Source organism: Osmerus eperlanus, chromosome 16 (genome assembly GCF_963692335.1).
Source record: "Osmerus eperlanus chromosome 16, fOsmEpe2.1, whole genome shotgun sequence".
In the NCBI taxonomy this organism is placed as follows: Eukaryota; Metazoa; Chordata; class Actinopteri; order Osmeriformes; family Osmeridae; genus Osmerus; species Osmerus eperlanus.
In genome coordinates this window covers 2981050-3000500 of record NC_085033.1, presented here as the reverse complement: position 1 = coordinate 3000500, position 19451 = coordinate 2981050, and the positions used below count along the sequence as shown (strand labels likewise).

The 19451-nt window shown below is 46.7% G+C and overlaps 1 protein-coding gene across 3 annotated transcripts in view; it reads right to left on the bottom strand.

Annotated features, from left to right (window-relative positions):
- Window positions 1-4984: 4984 nt before the first annotated feature.
- agap3 (ArfGAP with GTPase domain, ankyrin repeat and PH domain 3) overlaps window positions 4985-19451 on the bottom strand; it is a 112045-nt gene continuing 97578 nt past the window's right edge. For all 3 annotated transcript variants that reach the window (XM_062481092.1, XM_062481093.1, XM_062481091.1), the window contains exons 14-18: window positions 17387-17541; window positions 16750-16840; window positions 16205-16427; window positions 8107-8362; window positions 4985-7760 (exon numbers count right to left, since the gene is read on the bottom strand). In XM_062481092.1, the coding sequence (XP_062337076.1) occupies window positions 7539-7760; window positions 8107-8362; window positions 16205-16427; window positions 16750-16840; window positions 17387-17541 (947 nt within the window). In that variant the 3' untranslated portion in view covers window positions 4985-7538. The remainder of the gene's footprint in view (window positions 7761-8106; window positions 8363-16204; window positions 16428-16749; window positions 16841-17386; window positions 17542-19451) is intronic.

Sequence of the window (19451 nt, the reverse complement as noted above, 5' to 3'; positions counted from 1 at the left end):
TACATCTGTAAGCACACTTATTACTAAGGTAGTTCACCTTTCCGAATATTTATTTGTTGTTGTCACTGCATTTATTTTATTTTGGTCAACAAAAAACCCAAAACAAAACATAACAAAACAAAAAACAGTATAGGCCAATAAGGGTTTATATGAATAACAACGCTACCATTGTATTGATACAAATTATAATAGGAGCAATAACATCACCAATCACAATATGAAACAATATAATAATAAAACATTTTATTGTCATAAGCCACAATACCATAAAATAGGCCTAATTCACAATCAGTGGAGTGACAATTTTGAGCCTTAATTCGGTTTGAAATTGGACGAGATGTTTGAAATTAGACGAGATGTCTAATTTCAAGCTCCGTCTTAAACATTTAAATTGTGTTTTTAGAATAAGATTTTAGAGTTTATTTATAGAAAATAAAGTAAATCAATGATTATCATCATGGGTGAATAAACTCGCGTACTAGGGCCTAAGATCGCATGGCCTACTTCTCTCCTCGCTATGGATTGGGTAGACATTCAAATGGATTGATCATTTTGAATAGGCATGAAAACCATTGCACTTATGCCTGTCCAGCAGCTCTTTGTTCTTCATGATACAAATGAAGATTTTCACAAAGCAGTCGAGAAAGAAAAAGCGAGAGGAACACTTTTTTTGTTAATCGCAGCAGCAGTCATTTATCTCTCTTTAGGAGGCCATGTTGTCTCAAGGTGGAGTGATGGATCCCCATTAGAATGGTCATATCCAACACATTGTAATGAACTTCACAATCAATCACTGTTAAGAAAAGAGACTAGGGAGCTACACTGTGTGTGTGTGTGTGTGTGTGTGGAGGTGTTTTACGTGCAGCATGAACACGCAAAAAAATAGGCTTTATAAAAAAGTTGAACTTTTTGATGTCGGTGTCTGGGTAGATTTCCGTGCTATATTTCACACCTGAGATGACTACAGAGATTGGTAGGGTATGCTACCAGTACGGTGGCAGTTAATTGAAACTTCTGCACAGAGAGACAATTTATAGGTCGACCTAAATATTATCCTTGTTTGGATATGCAAAATTATTAAGTGCAACGCTTGAGTCAATCAATTAGCTAATTAGTAACACCTGCAAAATTTGGTCGGATGAGGAAGCAAAAAATGTCATGAGGCAATTTTACAGTGATAGAGCCTTCACTTCAGTTCACCCTAATTTAATTGTTACGATTTAAACTAATAATATTCTTGCGCATACTGATCAAATCTTCCCTTTGAGAATCGTAGTTTATGCAATATATGTTTTTTTGTACAAAACGATTTAGTGGATCGAGTTAGCGCAGGTGTAGGAACACCACCAACACTGTGCTTGAACATCTCATCATCCAATAATTGAACTCTGGATGCTAAAATTGAAATGAAGCCCCTTCATTTATCGTCTAACATTCATTAAAAAAAGAAGTTTATAATCGTTCTAGTGGTTTCATGTGGTTTAATGTGTAGCTTTTGGACGGTTCCTAACACGTCAGTGACCACTGCCAAATGTATACAGAAGACTTCAAGTGTTCTGAAAACTGACCCTTCAGCCGGATGTGGGTTGAACAGATCTCTTGGATATGTCGCCAAAATAGGGCTCATGTATAGCGCGGCAACGCATTCATCACCTCCACAACTTTAACACTGAAAACTGACCGCACTATTACTCTGAGCACTTCAGAGTTCATAGGTAAAGTGTCTACGCACTAGTTTTCACTTTGAAATACACGGGGCACCTGTTGATGTGAGTCAATTTGGCCACATGCAGGGCAGGAGAGAAATGTGTCACTATGAAAGCATAACCTTATCTTTCAGTATACATTTTTGACTCCCTTAAATTCTTTATCGGGTTTGTACTTACCGAAGATAATTAAGGACACAATTGACCGCTACACAACTTCAGCTGTTCTCTTTTCAGAAGCCCGCCATGGCAGGCTTCATTGATGTTCGTCAATCGTCACTGCTCATCATTGATCTCCTTCACCATAACATGAATAAAATAATGCCTATATTTTATTGAAATCACCTCACTCAATGTAAGCTGTAAGACATCAAATTTATTTCCAACGTTTTAGACAGTATCAAGGTAAACATTCAGTCCAAAAGATAATACTGTCAGTTCGTTTAATAATAATAACAAAAATAACAATAAAAATATAACATAAAAACACAAGTGCAATATGAAGTTATCTATTAGTGTCTGCCTCATGCATCAAGATTGTCACACTTAGATGGGGAGGTAAGGATTGATGGTCTTGTGAGCCAGTGGTCCCTGAACTGACTAATACTGGATGTCAAGTTCATGACATACTGCCTCAGTATAATAGCTATTTCAGGCTTTTGAGATTACACACAACTAAGAGTAACAGAACCAGTAAAGTAATGTGTTTCGTTGATCTTATTTTGTGAATTTGTCTGATGCCATATTACAAGCAGTCTTGTGTTGTGCACTCATATTATTCATGTTACTTTTCTGCTCATCTCATTCTTAGGGCAGTGTAGGCTATCCATTAAATCGATGTAGTACTTAAACCCTATATTGACATGTAAGGCGCATGTTCTGAATCAATCCTCCTCTCATTCTACACAGCATGCCAGCTCTTCCTCCTCGGTAGGGCAGTGCTTGTGTGTGCTCTGGCTGGAGGTCTGACTTCGTGGGAGGGTCTGCTGGACTTTCAGGCTACAGTGATGTATGGGCAGATGCATCAAATCGCACAAGATAAACAAGCGATGAGTTTCATCAGGGCCATCATAGCTTTAATTTGGCTGCCTAATGAGTCAGATCTAGTGGCGGAGATAAGAGTTGTCAGAGGCCTGGCTCTAATGAATTTCTTGCCACTTGTAATCAAGGTTGCCTGTCTGAGGGGGGATGATTAATGGAACCCTGGAGGATTCCCTCGGCCCTCAGCCTTCATTACAGCTAATGCATTCTCAGGCAAATTAACAGAGAAAAGCGCACAAGCCGAGGGGGGGGGGAGAGAGAAAAAGGGCGAGACCAAGTGAGGGAGAGAGAGTGTGAGAGAAAGAGGGAGTGAGGGAGAGAGTGAGTGAGACAGAGAGTGCATGAGAGAGAGAGGAAGAGCAAGAAAGCAGGAGAGAGAGAGAGAGACAGAAACGAGGGCTTCAACAGAAGCGAAGAAGGAAAGACAGGGACAAGAGGATGGAGGATGGAGAGGATGTGGCAGATAGAGAGGTGGAAAGCGAGAGGGGTGGTGAGAAAGGGGGTGGAGAGAGGGGAGCAAGCGAGGCGTGCGAGGGCGCGAGAGACACAGAGAGGGAGGGAGGTGAGGAGAGAGAAGAAAGATGCGCTGAGAGATCCACTGATTAGCGAGAGGTTCAAGGATATGGAAATGAGTGTAGAGACATGGATCCAGCGCAGGGTCAGTAGGGGTCGGGTGGAACACGAAAGCCTGCTAGGCCGCTGCTCACGCATGATGGAGGGGAAATTGATGAATGGATATCTAAGGCTTGTCAGGAGGAAGCTCTGAAAATAAGATACTCGTTGTATAATTGCAGGTCAAAATAAAAGGCTGGCTAAAAAAGACATAACATTTGGCACTGGGAGGCAAAGAGGACAAGTGAAGTCTTGAAGACATTAAGGATGTTAGAAGAAAGAGCGTAGGCAATCACGGACACTTTGGTTTTCGACAAATCGTTATGCGAGCATACCTTTGCGGTAGTTGTGTTAGAGTGATCGTGCATAAGTGTGACAGGGTAGTGTGTTAGAGTGACCGTGCATAAGTGTGACAGGGTAGTGTGTTAGAGTGACCGTGCATAAGTGTGACAGGGTAGTGTGTTAGAGTGACCGTGCATAAGTGTGACAGGGTAGTGTGTTAGAGTGACCGTGCATAAGTGTGACAGGGTAGTGTGTTAGAGTGACCGTGCATAAGTGTGACAGGGTAGTCCCTTGCCGGACAAGCAAGCTTCTGCAAATATGGATGTACTGGTTTGCAGATGTAGACACACAGGTGCTTGTGGGCCCATGCGTCAAGGTGTCCACCTCTGCAATCAGGGAGGTCATTTATCTAAACTGACAAGTTGCGAGTCTTCCTCTCTTTTCAGTCATCTGCTATGGAAAAACCAGTCTGTGGATCTGTGGTGACATCCTGAGGTCTATCAGTAGCATTCAGCATAGAAGTTGACTGTAGCTGCATGGCTTAACCCGCTGGTATCACAGAGGAACATGTCGATGGCAACACTTTATTCACCGAAGAGTAACATGTAACAAGTAAATGTTGGTGTGTCTCAAGGAAGGAGGAAGACAAGCCATTAGAAAGAGGCAGGCGATGAGAGAGAAAACAGGGGGAGGAAGAAGGTGTGTGTGTGTGCCGAGATTAGCTGGAAGTAAAGAGTGGATTAGTGTGGGGCTGACTCTTCTCGACACCCAGACCTTTCACTTTCCCCCTGCCGGCTCCTTGTGCCTGACACCGAGGCTGCCTCTTTATCTTAATCCTCTTTCAGAGCCTGTTTGGGGGGCCTCGCCAGCAGGAAACGAAGGGGGCAGCCCCCCCTTACCCCAAACACTGGCGGAGGAAGTGTCTGAGCCCTGCCCTCTCGCACGCCTCAGTGGCCCGCCCCTCCCCCTCCCCCGACCGCACAAACCAACAGGTCAGGCTGGCTATGCTTCTCCACAGTGACACACCTGTGGGGTGGCATGTTAGAGTGACCAGCTTATGGCCCTTCATGGCTCTTGGGGACAGAGGCAGATAAATGTGTCAGTCCTGTGGTCCGACCTACCTTGACAGGTCGTAGCACTCACTCACAACACCCAGATGCAGTCATGTAGAACAGAATGGGACTCCTTTCGACGGACGTGTGTACATCAAAGTAAAGATGTATATTAGAAAGAGGTTTCAAAGTAAGAATACTAACATAGTATTAGTAGGTAATCTCAGCTATCGTACCAAATAGAATATCAAGGGGTGAATACGAAGACATTTCACACAGTTATTCCCCAAATCCAGAAAAGGCTGCATTGTTTTATTGGAGTGTTTATTAATAGGTCAACAGTCAGCCAAGCGTCCAAGCACACAATGGGTAACTCTTTAGCTTTGCTTTGTTTCACGTTCTGAACGTAAAAAAAAGAAAAACAAAATTCAATAGGAAAATTAAACAAACAAAAAACAATATTTACATACTGCATTATAAATATGTCAAATGTACATCATTATACACAAAGTACCTCAAACGGTCACATAATGTAGATACACAGAAGTACCTAAAATATGATTAAAAACAAGGGCAAAACCTTTTTAAGCAACATACCAAAAAAGGGTTTACAAGTCAAATATGGTGACTGTAGACCTAAAACCATTTCAATGTATTTGTCTGGGTGCATGTCTGGTAGAATACATCTTGCTGTCTGGGTGCATGTCTGGTGGAATACATCTTGCTTGCTGTGACAAGCCGCTCTGCAGCTTGCTCTGTCGGTCGGTCCACAAAAATGTCCCCAGTGGTACGTGGTTGCAGCTATTGCGAATTTGAGCTTCTTAAACTAATATTTACACTTACAGTATATCCTGTCTTTGGAGAGGGAATCACTTGCATTGAATAAGGGTTCTAGTCAAGCAAGTTTCTTACATTTCTCTTAGTTTATATGGGAAATCGGACATAGGTTGTTGTAGTCCTACTGCATACTACGATATGAACTTCTCATCAGACATGCCTTGAAATGCTTTAGCAAACTAATTGAAATATGTCGGTCCAACAGCCACCTGTACCCATTCTGACTGGAGAGAAGGACAACTATATTGTACCATAGTAAATTAAGGCTATCTACAAGCTCTGTTGACTTTTCAGTTTGAATTTGATTTGGTTGAATTGAAGAGAATAAGGAAATAAATTCCCTTGGTCTTATTACACACTGTTACTAACTGACCACAACTCGATTTTGTAGAGCTTCTAAAAAATGCAATACTGAAAGATTCAACAAAACCATGTAGATGATCAATGTACCAAATTCATACGAGGAGGCTTTGCTCTGTAAACATAAACAGTGCCATTGTAAACTTGACCTTTTATCTCAAAATGGCAGAAGCAAATAAAGAAAATGTTTGTGCCACTTCAATATTCCTGTTATCCCACTACCTCGCCTTGGTTTATAATGACAAGTACTGATATATACACACAAACACATGATGAATCAGAGTGTAAAGTCATCTATACTTCTCCCAGCACCCCTTCTTGGCCCTTGAAATCTCAGGACAGAGCTCAATCTCAACACACAGATTCTTGGTTAGGGGCTCGAGGGTTAGTTTAAGTCACATTTTAAGAAATGAGAGGCAACAGTTCCAAAAATCCACAAACTGAAGGAAGAACTACTTTGTACAGGTCTGCACAGCTTTTTGCTCTGTAATCTTCAGGCCAAACCACTGTAGGCATTTACCTTTTCTCCCAACAGTGTCCACAAACAGGTTTCTGAACACACACACACTTCCACGCACACATAGTACCACACGTTTCACAGCAACAACAGGAGAAGCTGTTGTGTATAGCGATCTCAAACCTTTGGCCACAGGAGGAGATTAGATATTCCAGAACGTGTGCGGTTGGAAAACGGGGATAGGGTTTCTGTGTCAAACAATTATCAAAACACTTTAACCAGTCAGAAAATTACTTCAACAAAGATGTCATAATGATACAATTTCCCTCTTTCAATCAACCCTTTCAATGATTTTTGATTGAAGAGGCATCTTTACAAAACCATTCGGCTTGATGGTCATAAAACAGTATTCCTCTTTATTCCCTTATAATCATGGATGATTTGCAAGAGGATCACGATAAGGGTGGAAGAACAAATGACTTTTTTTTTCTGCTCCCACAACGCATTGTGCAATCAACTCTTTTATGTCAAATGATTTCAACTGTTTTCCTCTGAAGCAAAATATTTCAATCATTTTGAATGTTCTTCTGGACCTGCTGTGCCTCTTGGTAGAAATGGCATGTCAAGAGTTTGAGCCCTAATTTCTGGATCAAACCCATTTCTTTTAAACTCTACATGAGTTTCTTGGTGCGTGCATGTGTGGTACCCTTCAGCCAATAGTTCCCAAACAATGAAAGTCCTTCTACATTACAGCATGGACGTGTGAAAGAATGGAGGTGCTCATTAAACTAAAAACAAAGAATGGTTTTGCTTCAAAAGAGGAACACATAAAATAAACATTCAAGCATTAAAAAAATGCTTTTCGTAGGGATGCTGCTTGACAATTGTTTGGTTGATGCTTAATCACAAAATTCTTCAAGCTTATCATGATCGTTTGCGCCTGTCACATCTCTGCGATGATAATTCCACAAACAAATAAAAGCAAAAAACAATATAAAAACAGACGCCCAACATTCGCCATCTAATAAAAGCATTCTGTCCATGGCTTCTGACTGACACAGTCTAGTTTACACAGTATGAGACGGTGGAGGGGGAGGAGGGACACAGTATATGGAACACAGTGTGTGTGTGTGTGTGTGTGTATGTGTATGTGCGAGAGTGAGTGACACTCGTCCGCTCCTTCTCCGGGCTCTACATGATGCTGACGCTGCGGTTGAGCTCGCACTGGGCATTGTTGTTGACGTTGGGGTTCCGGCGGCTCATGTTGGGCGTGGCGGTGTTGGCCTGGCCGCTGGCGTCGTTGGGGCAGCCGTGCTGGAGCAGGATGTCCGAGCACTCCTGGCTTCCTGCCCGCCGGGCGTAGGACAGCGGCGTCTGGCCGCGAGCGTCCCGGCTCTTGACCTCCACGCCGTACTGTGGAGAGAAGCCCGTGAGGTAGGCAGTGGGGGAAGACTTGAAAAACAGAGAAACTCAGGTCTGGTTCAGCGTTTCTCAAACCCAAGTTGTGGACTAGCGTCATACGTGCTGAAATACAGCTTATAATTACTTTTGCGGTCCCTGGTGGATAGAAAAGAGCTTCCCTGTCAGTGTCTAGACACCAAGAAGTTTCAAAAAGCACCATTCAAGTTCATCCATCCCTTCCAAAACCACCCCCTCCAGTTCCCTCCCCATCCCAAATCAACCGTCACCCCGCTCCATCCGGGGACAAACGCCTGACCTTTGAACCCTCATCTCCCCTCAACCCCTCCCGCCGACTCACCCAGATGAGCAGCTGGGTGATGACCACGTTGGCCATGGAGCAGGAGAGGTGCAGGGCGGTGCGGCCATCGCCGTCTCCGTACGTCTCGTTCACCTCCTCTTTGGTGCCGTGGGCAAGGAGCAGCACCACCAGCCTCAGGTCGTCCTCCACCACGGCCCGGAGCAGCTGCTGGCCCAGGGGCACGTCGGACTGGGGCAGCCCCACCAGGAACAGCTTCTGCTCATACTTAGCCCGGATCCAGCGCTCCTTCTCCTCCCTGGAGGCGGGAAAAACAGAGACAGGTTAGAGAGAGAGGCTCTGGGAGGACGGAGAAAGAGGCCCCAACAGATGAGTTGCAGTTTGCTGCACCGGGCAGAAACTGGGCCCGCTTTAACATAATAGGTCGTATTTAACCGGAATACTGTGGAGGGATTTCTCCCATTAGTCCTAATAGTTATTCTTCAGATCCAAAAGCACTGGAGAATGAGCACCATTTTTCTCTGGCGGTGGAGTGAGAGCGACCCCAGGTCCCTGATTGTCAGGCCATTGTTGAGATGAGGGAGCACTGAAGAGCCAGATGCTTCTCCTAGCGATTACCCCACCTCCCGCTGATTACAGTCTGCGGCAGCAGGGTTCAAGTCTGGCCAGCTATCTAAAGGTTACACATTGTGAACAGAGCATGTCTGCTGTGGACAATACAGGAGGGAAGGGGACATGCTGTTATCAGTGCTGTCAGTCGTCAGTCTGAACCGGTGGATTGCCACAAAAGAGGCTCCGTGTTTGGTGGGTCCAGGCCTCCCCAGGGGTGGCCCGGCCCGGAGCCCGATCGATGGGGCTGAATGGCAGCCAGAGAGGGATGCGGTGATGTGGGGCTCCTTCAACTGCAGCCGGAGGCAGAGAATAGAAGGCCTTCGCTCCGCGGCCAGGCCGAATTCTATCTATCGCTCTCAATCTTGACCTCTTGTTTCTTTCTCTTCCCACACACAAACTGTCCAAAAAAAAAAAAAAAAAAAAAAAGGGGTCGAAAATATTCTAAATCAATACGTGAATGGTTGAGCATGCCCAGTGTGGTGCTGACCCTGTGACCCCGTGGGCGGCTTGATAAGGGGAGTAGAAAGGCGCCGTTGTTTGGGTGTGTGGGTGAGTGACAGAGAGAAGAGGGCTGCCGCTGATAGGGGCCCAGCGGCTCCGCTGGTTAGAGTGACAAGGCTCCCCAGAGACCCTGCCATGGGCTTGGGCACCAACATCACTCACTACACCACTCACACCATCTACCAACAAGCACAGCCAACACGCTACTTCACCTCATTCAATCACTCAATTATGCTGAGAGAACTTGAAAATAAACAGGGCTCAGTTCAGCGTGTGTGGAAAACATAGTACAAAGATTTGCCGACTTCTTTTTTTTTGGTCGCCGTCATCGTCGTAGATTTGTTTATTGGTGTGTTCTGTCTGCGTGTTCCTCTTCTATCCCAGGAGCTGTGATGAAAGCAACCCGGTAACAGTTGCCTCAGCCCTGACACTTCTCGTTATGACCTCATGATAGCAGCTGGCTGAGGGTAGTAGCCTGCCCTCTTCAGACAGAGAACATTCCAGACTCATATGTCACCTGCCAGGCTCACGCCTCGCCAGGATCCATCTTACACACACGTGCGCGCACACACACACACACACACAGCCCTAGCACCGGCCTCAGTCACAGGGGTTAATTATCTGTCCAACAAGAGGCCAGACCTTGTCAGCACCGGCCCAGGAATTTGATGAACTGCAAAGAGCCATTAGAAGCTCATAAAGCCACTTAGCCTTACTGATAAAACAGTTACCTCCACCTCTTACTGTCCATCGCTAAAATTGTTGAGTATTAGCTTTTACACAGGCGTCCTTTTAAAGGTTTGCAGATTAGCTCAAAGCTTTATGACCACCAGTGAGGACCAGTTGAATAGAAATTTGTATATTCAAATCTGAGAAAGGTTACCTTTCCCTTTTGTACACAGTTCAAATAAGTCTTTTCTTCAGACTGCAGGGGCTATAAGAGCAACAATGTAGTCCTAATGACAGGCAATTGCAGTGGCCAGCAGTTTTATGGTGTGAGCCCTCCATCAAACTCTAGTCTGTCATTATGTGTGGACAAGCCTGTTAGGAGATCAATGGTGCCCCAGCTCTTTGTGGATAGCTCAGGGTAGGAGGGTGTTGGCCTTCCTTCCTTCTACTGTCCAGAAAACTGATTCACAAAACATGAAAGTTCTGCTTCTGGGAATCCCAGATGTATGCAAAATGAGAGCACATCTCTGCTTTGAAATGAACCACAAATCAGTATTTGTTAATATTTGAAATTGGTCCTAAAATTCACCGAGGGCAGTTGTCCAAAGTTGGCTTCGGGAAGGTAACTACTGAATGGGGTTCCATAACCAAAGAACGCAATGAAGTGACATGAGGTAAATGAGGCAGAAAGTGAGCACCAAGATGGGAAGCAAAAAGGCTGAGGAGAACCATTAAGAAGATGTCAACGTCTGAGAAAGGAGCCTGGAGGACACTTTGTTAGCCCCCGCCACAAGACCGGGGCCAAATACTTCAGAAGAAGCCCACAGTACCCCGGTACTTCAGTTCCAAAAACAACCACACAACTTTAAAGAGGTTTTTGAAGAAAAAACAAGAGCAGTGGTCAGGCAGTGGTGTCTCAAATTCCTCAACTGCTGCCACTTTAAAGGTAGAGTGTGAAAGGATGTGAAATGGTAATCCCGCCTCCGTCTTTTGTTTGGAATAGAAAAAAAACTATCCAAACAGAGGTAGGGTTTTAGGCAGGCAGGGGGAAAACCGAGACCCTTGAAAAGGACACTTCCTCTCCACAGGAGGAAGAAAATAAAATCAGCTGATTTAGCATGTCAAAGCACAGGGAGAAAGAAGGGGGGGGGGGCTGAGAGGAGATAGAGAGGGAACTTTCTCAGCGGGGGGAGATTCAGGAAATCAAGCCGACGCTCACCCTCTCACACACACACACACACACACGCACAGACAATACGACCATCACGCTTGCAGACAAATACACACACACCTCCTTCCCCAGTCTTGCGCACATGCTTGCTCAAAATGATTGCGTTGCTCAGGGGACAGAGAGGGCTCAATGAAAATCTGTGCCTTTGTCTCTGTGAACTATGAACACTGTAGTTGGTTGCAGCATGAACTTCCCAAGTCAGTGGGAGCATAGATAGGTAGACAGTAAAGAGAGAGAGAGAGATAGGTAACAAATAAGTGAAAAATACTACTTCACATTTGCTTTTAAGTGCTGTCCACTCTAATCCTGGCAGCATCAATTACAGAAAATACTGAAACAAAAGCCTCCTTATAATTCCATGGGCTCGCCAAGCCCCGAGTTGAGCAATGGATTCTGACCCTGACTTAATTAAGTGGCAAATGGCGGAATGATTCTCCTAAACCCAGCCCACAGAGTCAAGAACACATGACTGCATTCACATAAAGAGGAACAAACAAGGGTAATTAGTCAAGCCTGAAAGACAAAAGGCAAATGGGGATTTATTGGGGCAAAGAGAGAGTGTGACAGAGGGGGCGTGGCGTCGGAGGAAAGGGGAGGCCGGGGAATGTGCGCTCCTCTCCTCTCCGATGTAAAGGTGCCCTCAGTGGCCTGTGTGAAGAGGAGGATGTCCATCCCACCATCCCTTGCCGCCCCGTCTTTCAGAACGGGGACAACGCCCGGCCCTCCTAACCAATCAGGGCCACCAACCCCCCCCCCCCCCCCTCCTCAACATTCACGGTGGAGACATCAAATAGATACACTGAGAAGGGAGGGGGGCGGGGGGCAATCCAAACAGGCCTCTCCGTGGGGGCGGCCGGCTCGTACGGGACTGCTTCCCATGCAGCCGGCTTCACTTCTCCCATGTTGAAAAGCTGGGAGCGAAAGAAGAGGACAGAAAATGGAAGAGAGAAGGAGGAAAGAAGGAAAAAAAAAAACACACGCACACACACACGCACACACACACACACACACAGGGAGAGAGAAAACTGGGCCCCAGAGCTTCAAAGGTTGCTAGGGGCGAGCAATGAGCGAGCCACACATTAAAGGACAACTGTTAAAGTGCTAAATAAGGCTCCCTATGGTCAACAGGGTACAGTTTCAAACCCTTATCCTGCACTAGGGGTTACAACAACACAGCAATTCAACCAGGAAACAGAATTTCGGGGATAGACTCGAATGGTGGTGTTTTTTTTCAGCCATGCCCATAGCGGGGTCTAGACAGACCTAATCGTTCCTACTGGAATCAAAAGGTTGTTTTGTGGAGTGGCCTCTCTTAAGAGGGGCCATGAGAGGAGCATCTGTGAGCCCCAGGCAGCGAGATGACTAGAATATATTGTGACATTAATGAGGTTGTCAGAGCCCTCATGATGGAGTGCCTGTGTTTTTGTGCCAGCAAGACTAACACCCTTAAACGCTCTCACTGTTAACCCCTACTGCCCCTTCCCTCTGCCACAAAGCACCCAGACAATATCACACACACACACACACACATGCACACATGCACACACCCATGCAGAGGATCGCTAACCCTAACCCTAACCCAAACAAATCCTTCAACGTGAAGTTGACTTTGCATCGGAATGCATCTCCTATTTGGTGACGCGACGGTGAGTTTTCGTTAGCCAGGGAATTCATCACAGCTCTAATATAGCAGAATCGAACGCTCCCTAAATCTAGCTGTGGCCTTGTCTACCTGGCCCTGAAACCCAGTGACGTGGATAATTAGTGACCACGGCGTGTCCCTTTTAATTACTAATTACTGACCTGTGGGTTTCATTTAGAGAAGAGAGAAAGTGTGCGAGAGAGGGAGAGAAAGCGAGAGCGTCCTGGACAGGGGGTCCCAGCCATTCATTTGTCTAAATTAATTACCCCCACCTCCACCAGGGCTCCTGGCAAGGCCAGCTATTCTAAAGCCTCTTCAGAGAGTTGGCGCTCTCGCTCCCCCCCCCCCTAACCTGTGAGTAGCCAGCGAGTCTCCGAGCTCAGAGGTTTGGAAGCGAGCGAGCGCGGGTGGGAGTGGGGGGGGGGAGCTCGCCAGAGTCATTACCCCGCCCGAGAACCCTCCGCTCTCTGCCAGTAACACACACCGCCGCCGTCGCGTTGCCGAGGAGCACGGCCACACGCAGAGTTCTCCAGGGAGGAAGGAGTTAAAGAGCAGGCCGAGGTCTGGAGAGGTTAGCGGTGTGATTCATTTTTATTACAGCGCGGGACCTGCAGGCGGTGAGAGTGGCAAATTATTTCTGAAACAAAGTGGAGGGCTCTCATCAGAGCTATTACCTGGCCCTCGCCCGGGGCACCGCGAGCCCACAGAGGGTGACAGTGAGAGGCCCGCGTCGGTGAGGGATAGCCGTCCACATCCGTCCACGCTCCGGGACATCGCCCCAAATGAGAAGGAGTGTGTGTGAGGGAGAGCGCATGTGCGTGTTTGGAAGTGTGTGTTTTCTTCCTGTGTGCGCCTGTCTGTCTTTGTCTCTCTGCGTGTGTGTGTGCGCGTGAGGTTTGGTCTGTGTGTGCTCTAAGTGTGTGTGTGTGTGTGTGTGAGAGAGACTCCGTGAGGTCTGAGGTTAATATGAGCCAGTGGCTTCCCCAGTACCAGTTAATACAGTCTGCGCTATTTTCTCTCACGAGCGTGCCAGCCAATTAGAGAAGACGTGCAGAACACGACGACAGCCAGGTGCTAATTAAAAGAACAACTCCCCACCAATATGCTGACTGCAGACATTGCTGAGATTGCTGAGATTTATGTGAGCTGAGTCATTTATATGTGAGCTGAGTCATTTATGTCATCATGATCTATTGATGGACCCACTCCCTAACTGGCATTCAAACGCATGAATAATTTCAAACATACATTGTAATCCAAGATATGAATCTAATCTGAACTCTTCTGGCGTGATATTATTAAGCTGTTATATCAGAATATACATTTACATGCATTCATTCAGCAGGCGGTTTTATCCACATTGACGTATAGTAGTGTATATAGTAAATGTGCAGCAGATAATAAAAGGACTACATCCACCTGAACATAGATATGGAAAGATATGGGATAGCCTGACCAAAAGTGACAATGCCACATCTATTATGGAGCGTCTGTGAATCTTCACCACAACAACCAGCATGTTGAATTCTCCCCATTCTCAATTCTGGATTCTAGAAGCTAAACCAATCTTGTGGATGAATGCATCTTAAATAAAATTTCTAAAAGCCCCCCCCCACCACCAAAAAATGAGGTATAAAAACTAGTGTAGCAGGAGACATTCGATCAGTCGGCGGGGCCCCATCTTCAGGTAGTTACTGAATCGTTTAGATTAGGTGTCACTAATGTTTAGCAGACGGAGGACGCAGCGGCTCGACTGCCTGGGCGCCATCACAAAGATGCTCTGCGTCAACACGGTGACACAATTAAAACACGGGGCCTCTCTGGGGGGGGCGGCGGGGGCGGGGGACGGGACGTGTCTGACAGGCCTGGCGAGACAAGGTGAGTCAACGTCCCTCCCTCACGTTTCCAGAACACGACCTGGGAAACATGTACTTCAGATGCAAGCTGGAGACGGATGTTTTTTATTCCCCAGAACAAGGCCCGCGACAAGACGACAAGCAAAAGAAGGAGAACATAGTAATCAGTGATTACCATGAGATAAACGAGTGGTGGTTTCTTCCTCCCAGGGTGGGTTAATGGGTGTAAGTAGAGAAATGCTTGTTTGATGGGGGGGGGGGGGGGGGGGGGGAGAGAATGAAGAAATTACCTCCCTCCCTCCCTCCTCCCCCCCAGGATGAGATCAGATTTTCCTGACAATGAAAAACATTGCGCCCCGAGGCGACTCAGGGAAGACTGACGGGGGGAAAGGAGAGGAATCAACATCGATAATCTTTCATCAAGTCGACGTCGAGGCGCTTTGGCCATTCGATACATAACTGTGGGCCATCGCTCAATTCAGACGGCACCTCCGTGGGCAAGCCAGACAGACAGAGATAGGACGCCGTCCTGTCGACAATCGACTCAAATGTGTCTGCGGTCTACAAAACATCTAGAACCTTAATCTGACATCACCTTCCAATGGTTCCCTATGGAGGGGTTCTGTTTCCGCTGAAGCGATGGCAGTTCGAAGCAGACTTCGAACCCTCAAACAGCACGACAGACCCAGTGTGTGTGTGGTGTGTTTGGGTCTTTGACACTATGACCTGAACAGTGCTGTCCTCTGTCTTCTCTGACAGGCACAGCGATCCCCCCCCCCCCCCCCAGTGATGGATATGTGACAGGGCAGGCAAGGAGCCCTGGGGCCTGGCCCCTGGGGTGGGGGGCCAACACTACAATGGGCTGCTTAATTACCTCCACCTCCTCATCCCAGGCCATTAGACAGGCGGGCTGGCTTGGCCTAACCTGTCAACCAGAGATAAACAACCCAAAACTGAAACATTTTCTGGTCTGGGTTCTTACTGGTTTATACAGAGGGGAGGTACAGAGGGGAAGTACAACTCAACCTGTCCACAACCTAGTTCAAAGTGAACTGTCAGACTGATTCAAAATCATTGTGGAGGTGCTTCCCATTTCCTGCAAATGCACTGGACATCTATTTCAGCAGTGATGTGTTGATGAAAGAGAAAGTTCTGGTTCATTGGTAGAACGTAGGGCCGGTGGGGCTGTCATGTAAAGGGGTTCCTGGTCTCCAGCACCAGAGTGACACTCATACCCCAAGTGACAGGCTCAGTTTACTCGGAGTGGAGCCTTTAACACCTAGGCTCCAAATGATGTCACACTTGACACGCTGTGAATTATGGGTCTTAAGACAAGACAGATGATAGAAACAAAGTGAGAGACAGACAGAGAGAGAGAAATATATCAAAGGACAAGAGGCTAAACTAAAACAATTGCATACTATATTGCAGGGGCGAAGGTTTGTTTTAAACTGAGGATGTGGGCGATAAATATTTTCTGCAAAAAAGTGTGGGGGACAGATTTGCTGTTTTCAAATGTATGTCAGATGTATACTGAAATATTGTCAGATGTATACTCAAATCTAGGCCCATGCTATACCACAATGACAGACCCAGACACAATAGAGGTGTGTGTGTGTGTGAACAGACCTGCTGCAGTCTGAGCCAGGCTTGCTGTAGCCCTCCAGAGCCCCCTCCCACACACTGTTGGCCATGGCGTTCCCGATGGCCGCCATCACCATGCTGAGCTCCACGGGCCAGTCGTCCAGGTCCAGGGAGCGCACGCGAGACAGGTGGGTGCCCAGGTTTCTGTGGATCCCTGAGCACTCGATGCAGATCAGAGCCCCCAGGTTCAGACTGGCCCAGTCTGGGTCTGGAGAGATGGGAGAGGAAGTCGTTTCAGACAAATAGTACCGCAATCTTTTAGGTTTAACACAAATCTTGAGGCCTTTTTATGCTTTATTGGACAGCTTTCAGTGAAATGTGGCAAGACAGGGAGAGAGAAGGGAAGACATGTAGCAAAGGTCCCAGGCTGGATTCGAACCCATGCCGCTGCCGTAAGGCATCAGCCGATGTGGTATGCGTCCTTATCCAGTGAGCCACCGCAAATACCACTCCCAAGGCAGGCTTGAGACAACAGCTCGGTGCGTCGCTGATCCCTGAGGTGTTTCAGATTGCGTGGAGACAGTACTCACTGGGCGCATCACAATCCACACAGAAGCTGTTCCCTCTCACGTTGCGTACGGACTGCATGGCCACCGCGTCGCTCTGGCTGCCCAGCCGAGACTGTGGGGAGGACACAGAGACAGGAGGTCAGAAACATCCCAGCAGACGGGGGAGAGAGGAGGAGGAGAGGAACGGGGGGGTGGGAGGCTTTGAATGCTGATAGAGTGAGGGAGGGAGAGAGACAGAGAGGGAGGGGGAGAGAGAGAGAGAGACAGAAAGAAAGAAAGAGAGGCAGGGAGGGGAATGTAAAAATGAGGTGTTGTCTCCCCAGCACGCTGACACAGCCTGTCACAGGGATGTCTGTCAGCCCTAATAAGAGATACCCCACAATGTACTGAACCTGGCTGACAAGACAGCCTCCCACGAGTGACGGCTCACAGACAGTCCAGGAGACAGAAGAGAGAGAGGGGGGTTGTCTGTGTGACAACATATAACCCTCTGCTGGATGATGGGGGGTACGGCGCAGGTTAACGCTGTAACGGCACGGCTGTGTTTAAACTAAACACGTGTGGAGCGCATGGAGTTCATGTCATCAGAGATCAAACAGGACAGAACGCTGAGGTGGACCTCAGGGTTCTGTTTGTGTTGGCTGGCGCGGGCGCCCACCTTGTTCTTCATGCTTTCACAGGACTGCAAGCTGGCGAAGATCTGGCTCTCGATGGCCTGGACCCAAAGCTCTCGCTCCTCGAACGTGGACGCCTCGAAGTGCCACATCTGGCCGGTCAGGGACACGATGACAAACTCAAACGACTCCTCTTGCTCTGGAACAGAACAACACAAATTACCCACTGATGCTCGGGATACATTACGGTGGACGGAGAAGTCAAAAGCTGGAGGTGTGTGACGAGAATTGTAATTTTCCAAATGGCTGGGCTATTTACGGACAATGCCGCAAAAAACGCAGGCAGACGGTCAAGTGCTTGAATTAAGTTATTTTTTGTTGTTGATTTCTTTGATATGTAATTGATAGTCGGGGCATGGATGTCCTGTTAAAGCACGATGAGGACAACCCTACTCAAAACTGATTGTGCACCCTTGAAAATAATGACCAGTGCTATAATGCACTTAGCATAACTGGTTGTTACAAACAACCACAGCATTTATACATCCTGTGCATTTATACTACCTGTTTTTCTGTTAGTGTCTCATTTCTTACATGCCTTTTCCAGGAATCCTGTTTATTTAACCTAATTAGGAGCACATCTGTAGGATATTAACTATGGGATGTAGACGTTTAATCTGTAATACACTGCTGATGATGAAGCAGCCGTTATGGAAATGTCACCTGTCATATGGGCTGGGGGCTTTGACACGACATATGCTATACCACGGCATCATAATGCCTCCTCTGCTTAGAGGCAATTCATTAAGCCGCTACAGTACAATGTGAGTGATGTAAATCCTCTGTTCTCTGCTCATGCATGATCTCATTGCCAAACGATTTGTAATTACCTAATTATGGCTATGCAAATAGCGCTCGTCATTTGCATAAACCATGTTTAGAGGACTGGAGGCGGATATTCACAGGGGAAGATGGCGCTCTGCTACACAGCTCTCCGTACCTCTTCAAATGGTTTGAGTGCGTGTGGGACAAGTTTGGTATTAACTCTTATCAAAGACAGAGCCATCATTGTGTAGTTCTTGAACAAAAAAACTTGGGGGGAACAGGCATCTGTGACTGTGTGAGTATGTGCCACACAAAAGGATCACGTCCAAAAACGAAACAGATGTCCAATTCAATGACCAATTTCACCACGGAAACCTCTCCTTGTTGTCACTCGAAATCATTACATAACCTGGTCTGCTTCATCAGAGATATGATCACAGCTGGAATTTCTAATCAATTCCGTCTCCTTGTCTGGAGAAATGACCTCGCTCTGGCACAGGAGACATTGCCAGATGACAGATGCCCGACAGACAGCACTAATGGAGCAATCCCAACGTGCTAGTGGAGGGCCATCACTGCAGGGGGAAAGCTATAATCCAATTAGCCCTACACCAACTTCAATTATCTGATTTAGTTTGTGAGATCGACTACAGGTCACAGAATCAATACAGGACTCAGAGGGTCTTTATATAAACGTACAGGGCAAGAGGGTTTATGGAAGCAGTTAGAGTCAAGGTGCTCGAGACACAGACCACATGTGACATTTGCAGTTGGTGCTCAGTAGATGGAGTTGCTTCAGCGCCAAAAAAAAAACAATACAGAGAAAACCACGCCAAAGAATAATGTAGTCATTTTACAGACACATTAAAAACCTCTGAGATGGCCTTCAAAATCCCTTCAAAATGCTTCAATTTGTGTGTCTCTCCTTAGAGTCCAATGATGTTCCACTTGTGGTTTCGTCTCTGAAAAACCTGAACAAAGCTAATTATTTCGTTGGCTGACCAGGCAATAAATTGGAGGCATTAAAACACTTTCATTATGGAGATTAAAAAAGCAACGAATGGCTGCCTTCATAAACTGATGAGGGGACGGCAAAAACAAGTCTCCATGTGTACTATAACAAGAGTACGGTACTAGAACCACCAGGAGGAGAGGAGAGGGACATTAACCCGACCAGAGAGGAGGGAGAGGGTGTGAAGGGAGCAGGGTTCTGTTGCAGTGTCGTAGCCCCACCAGCGACATCGTTAGGAGCAGATGCAGTATCGCATATTGCTTTTTAATGCA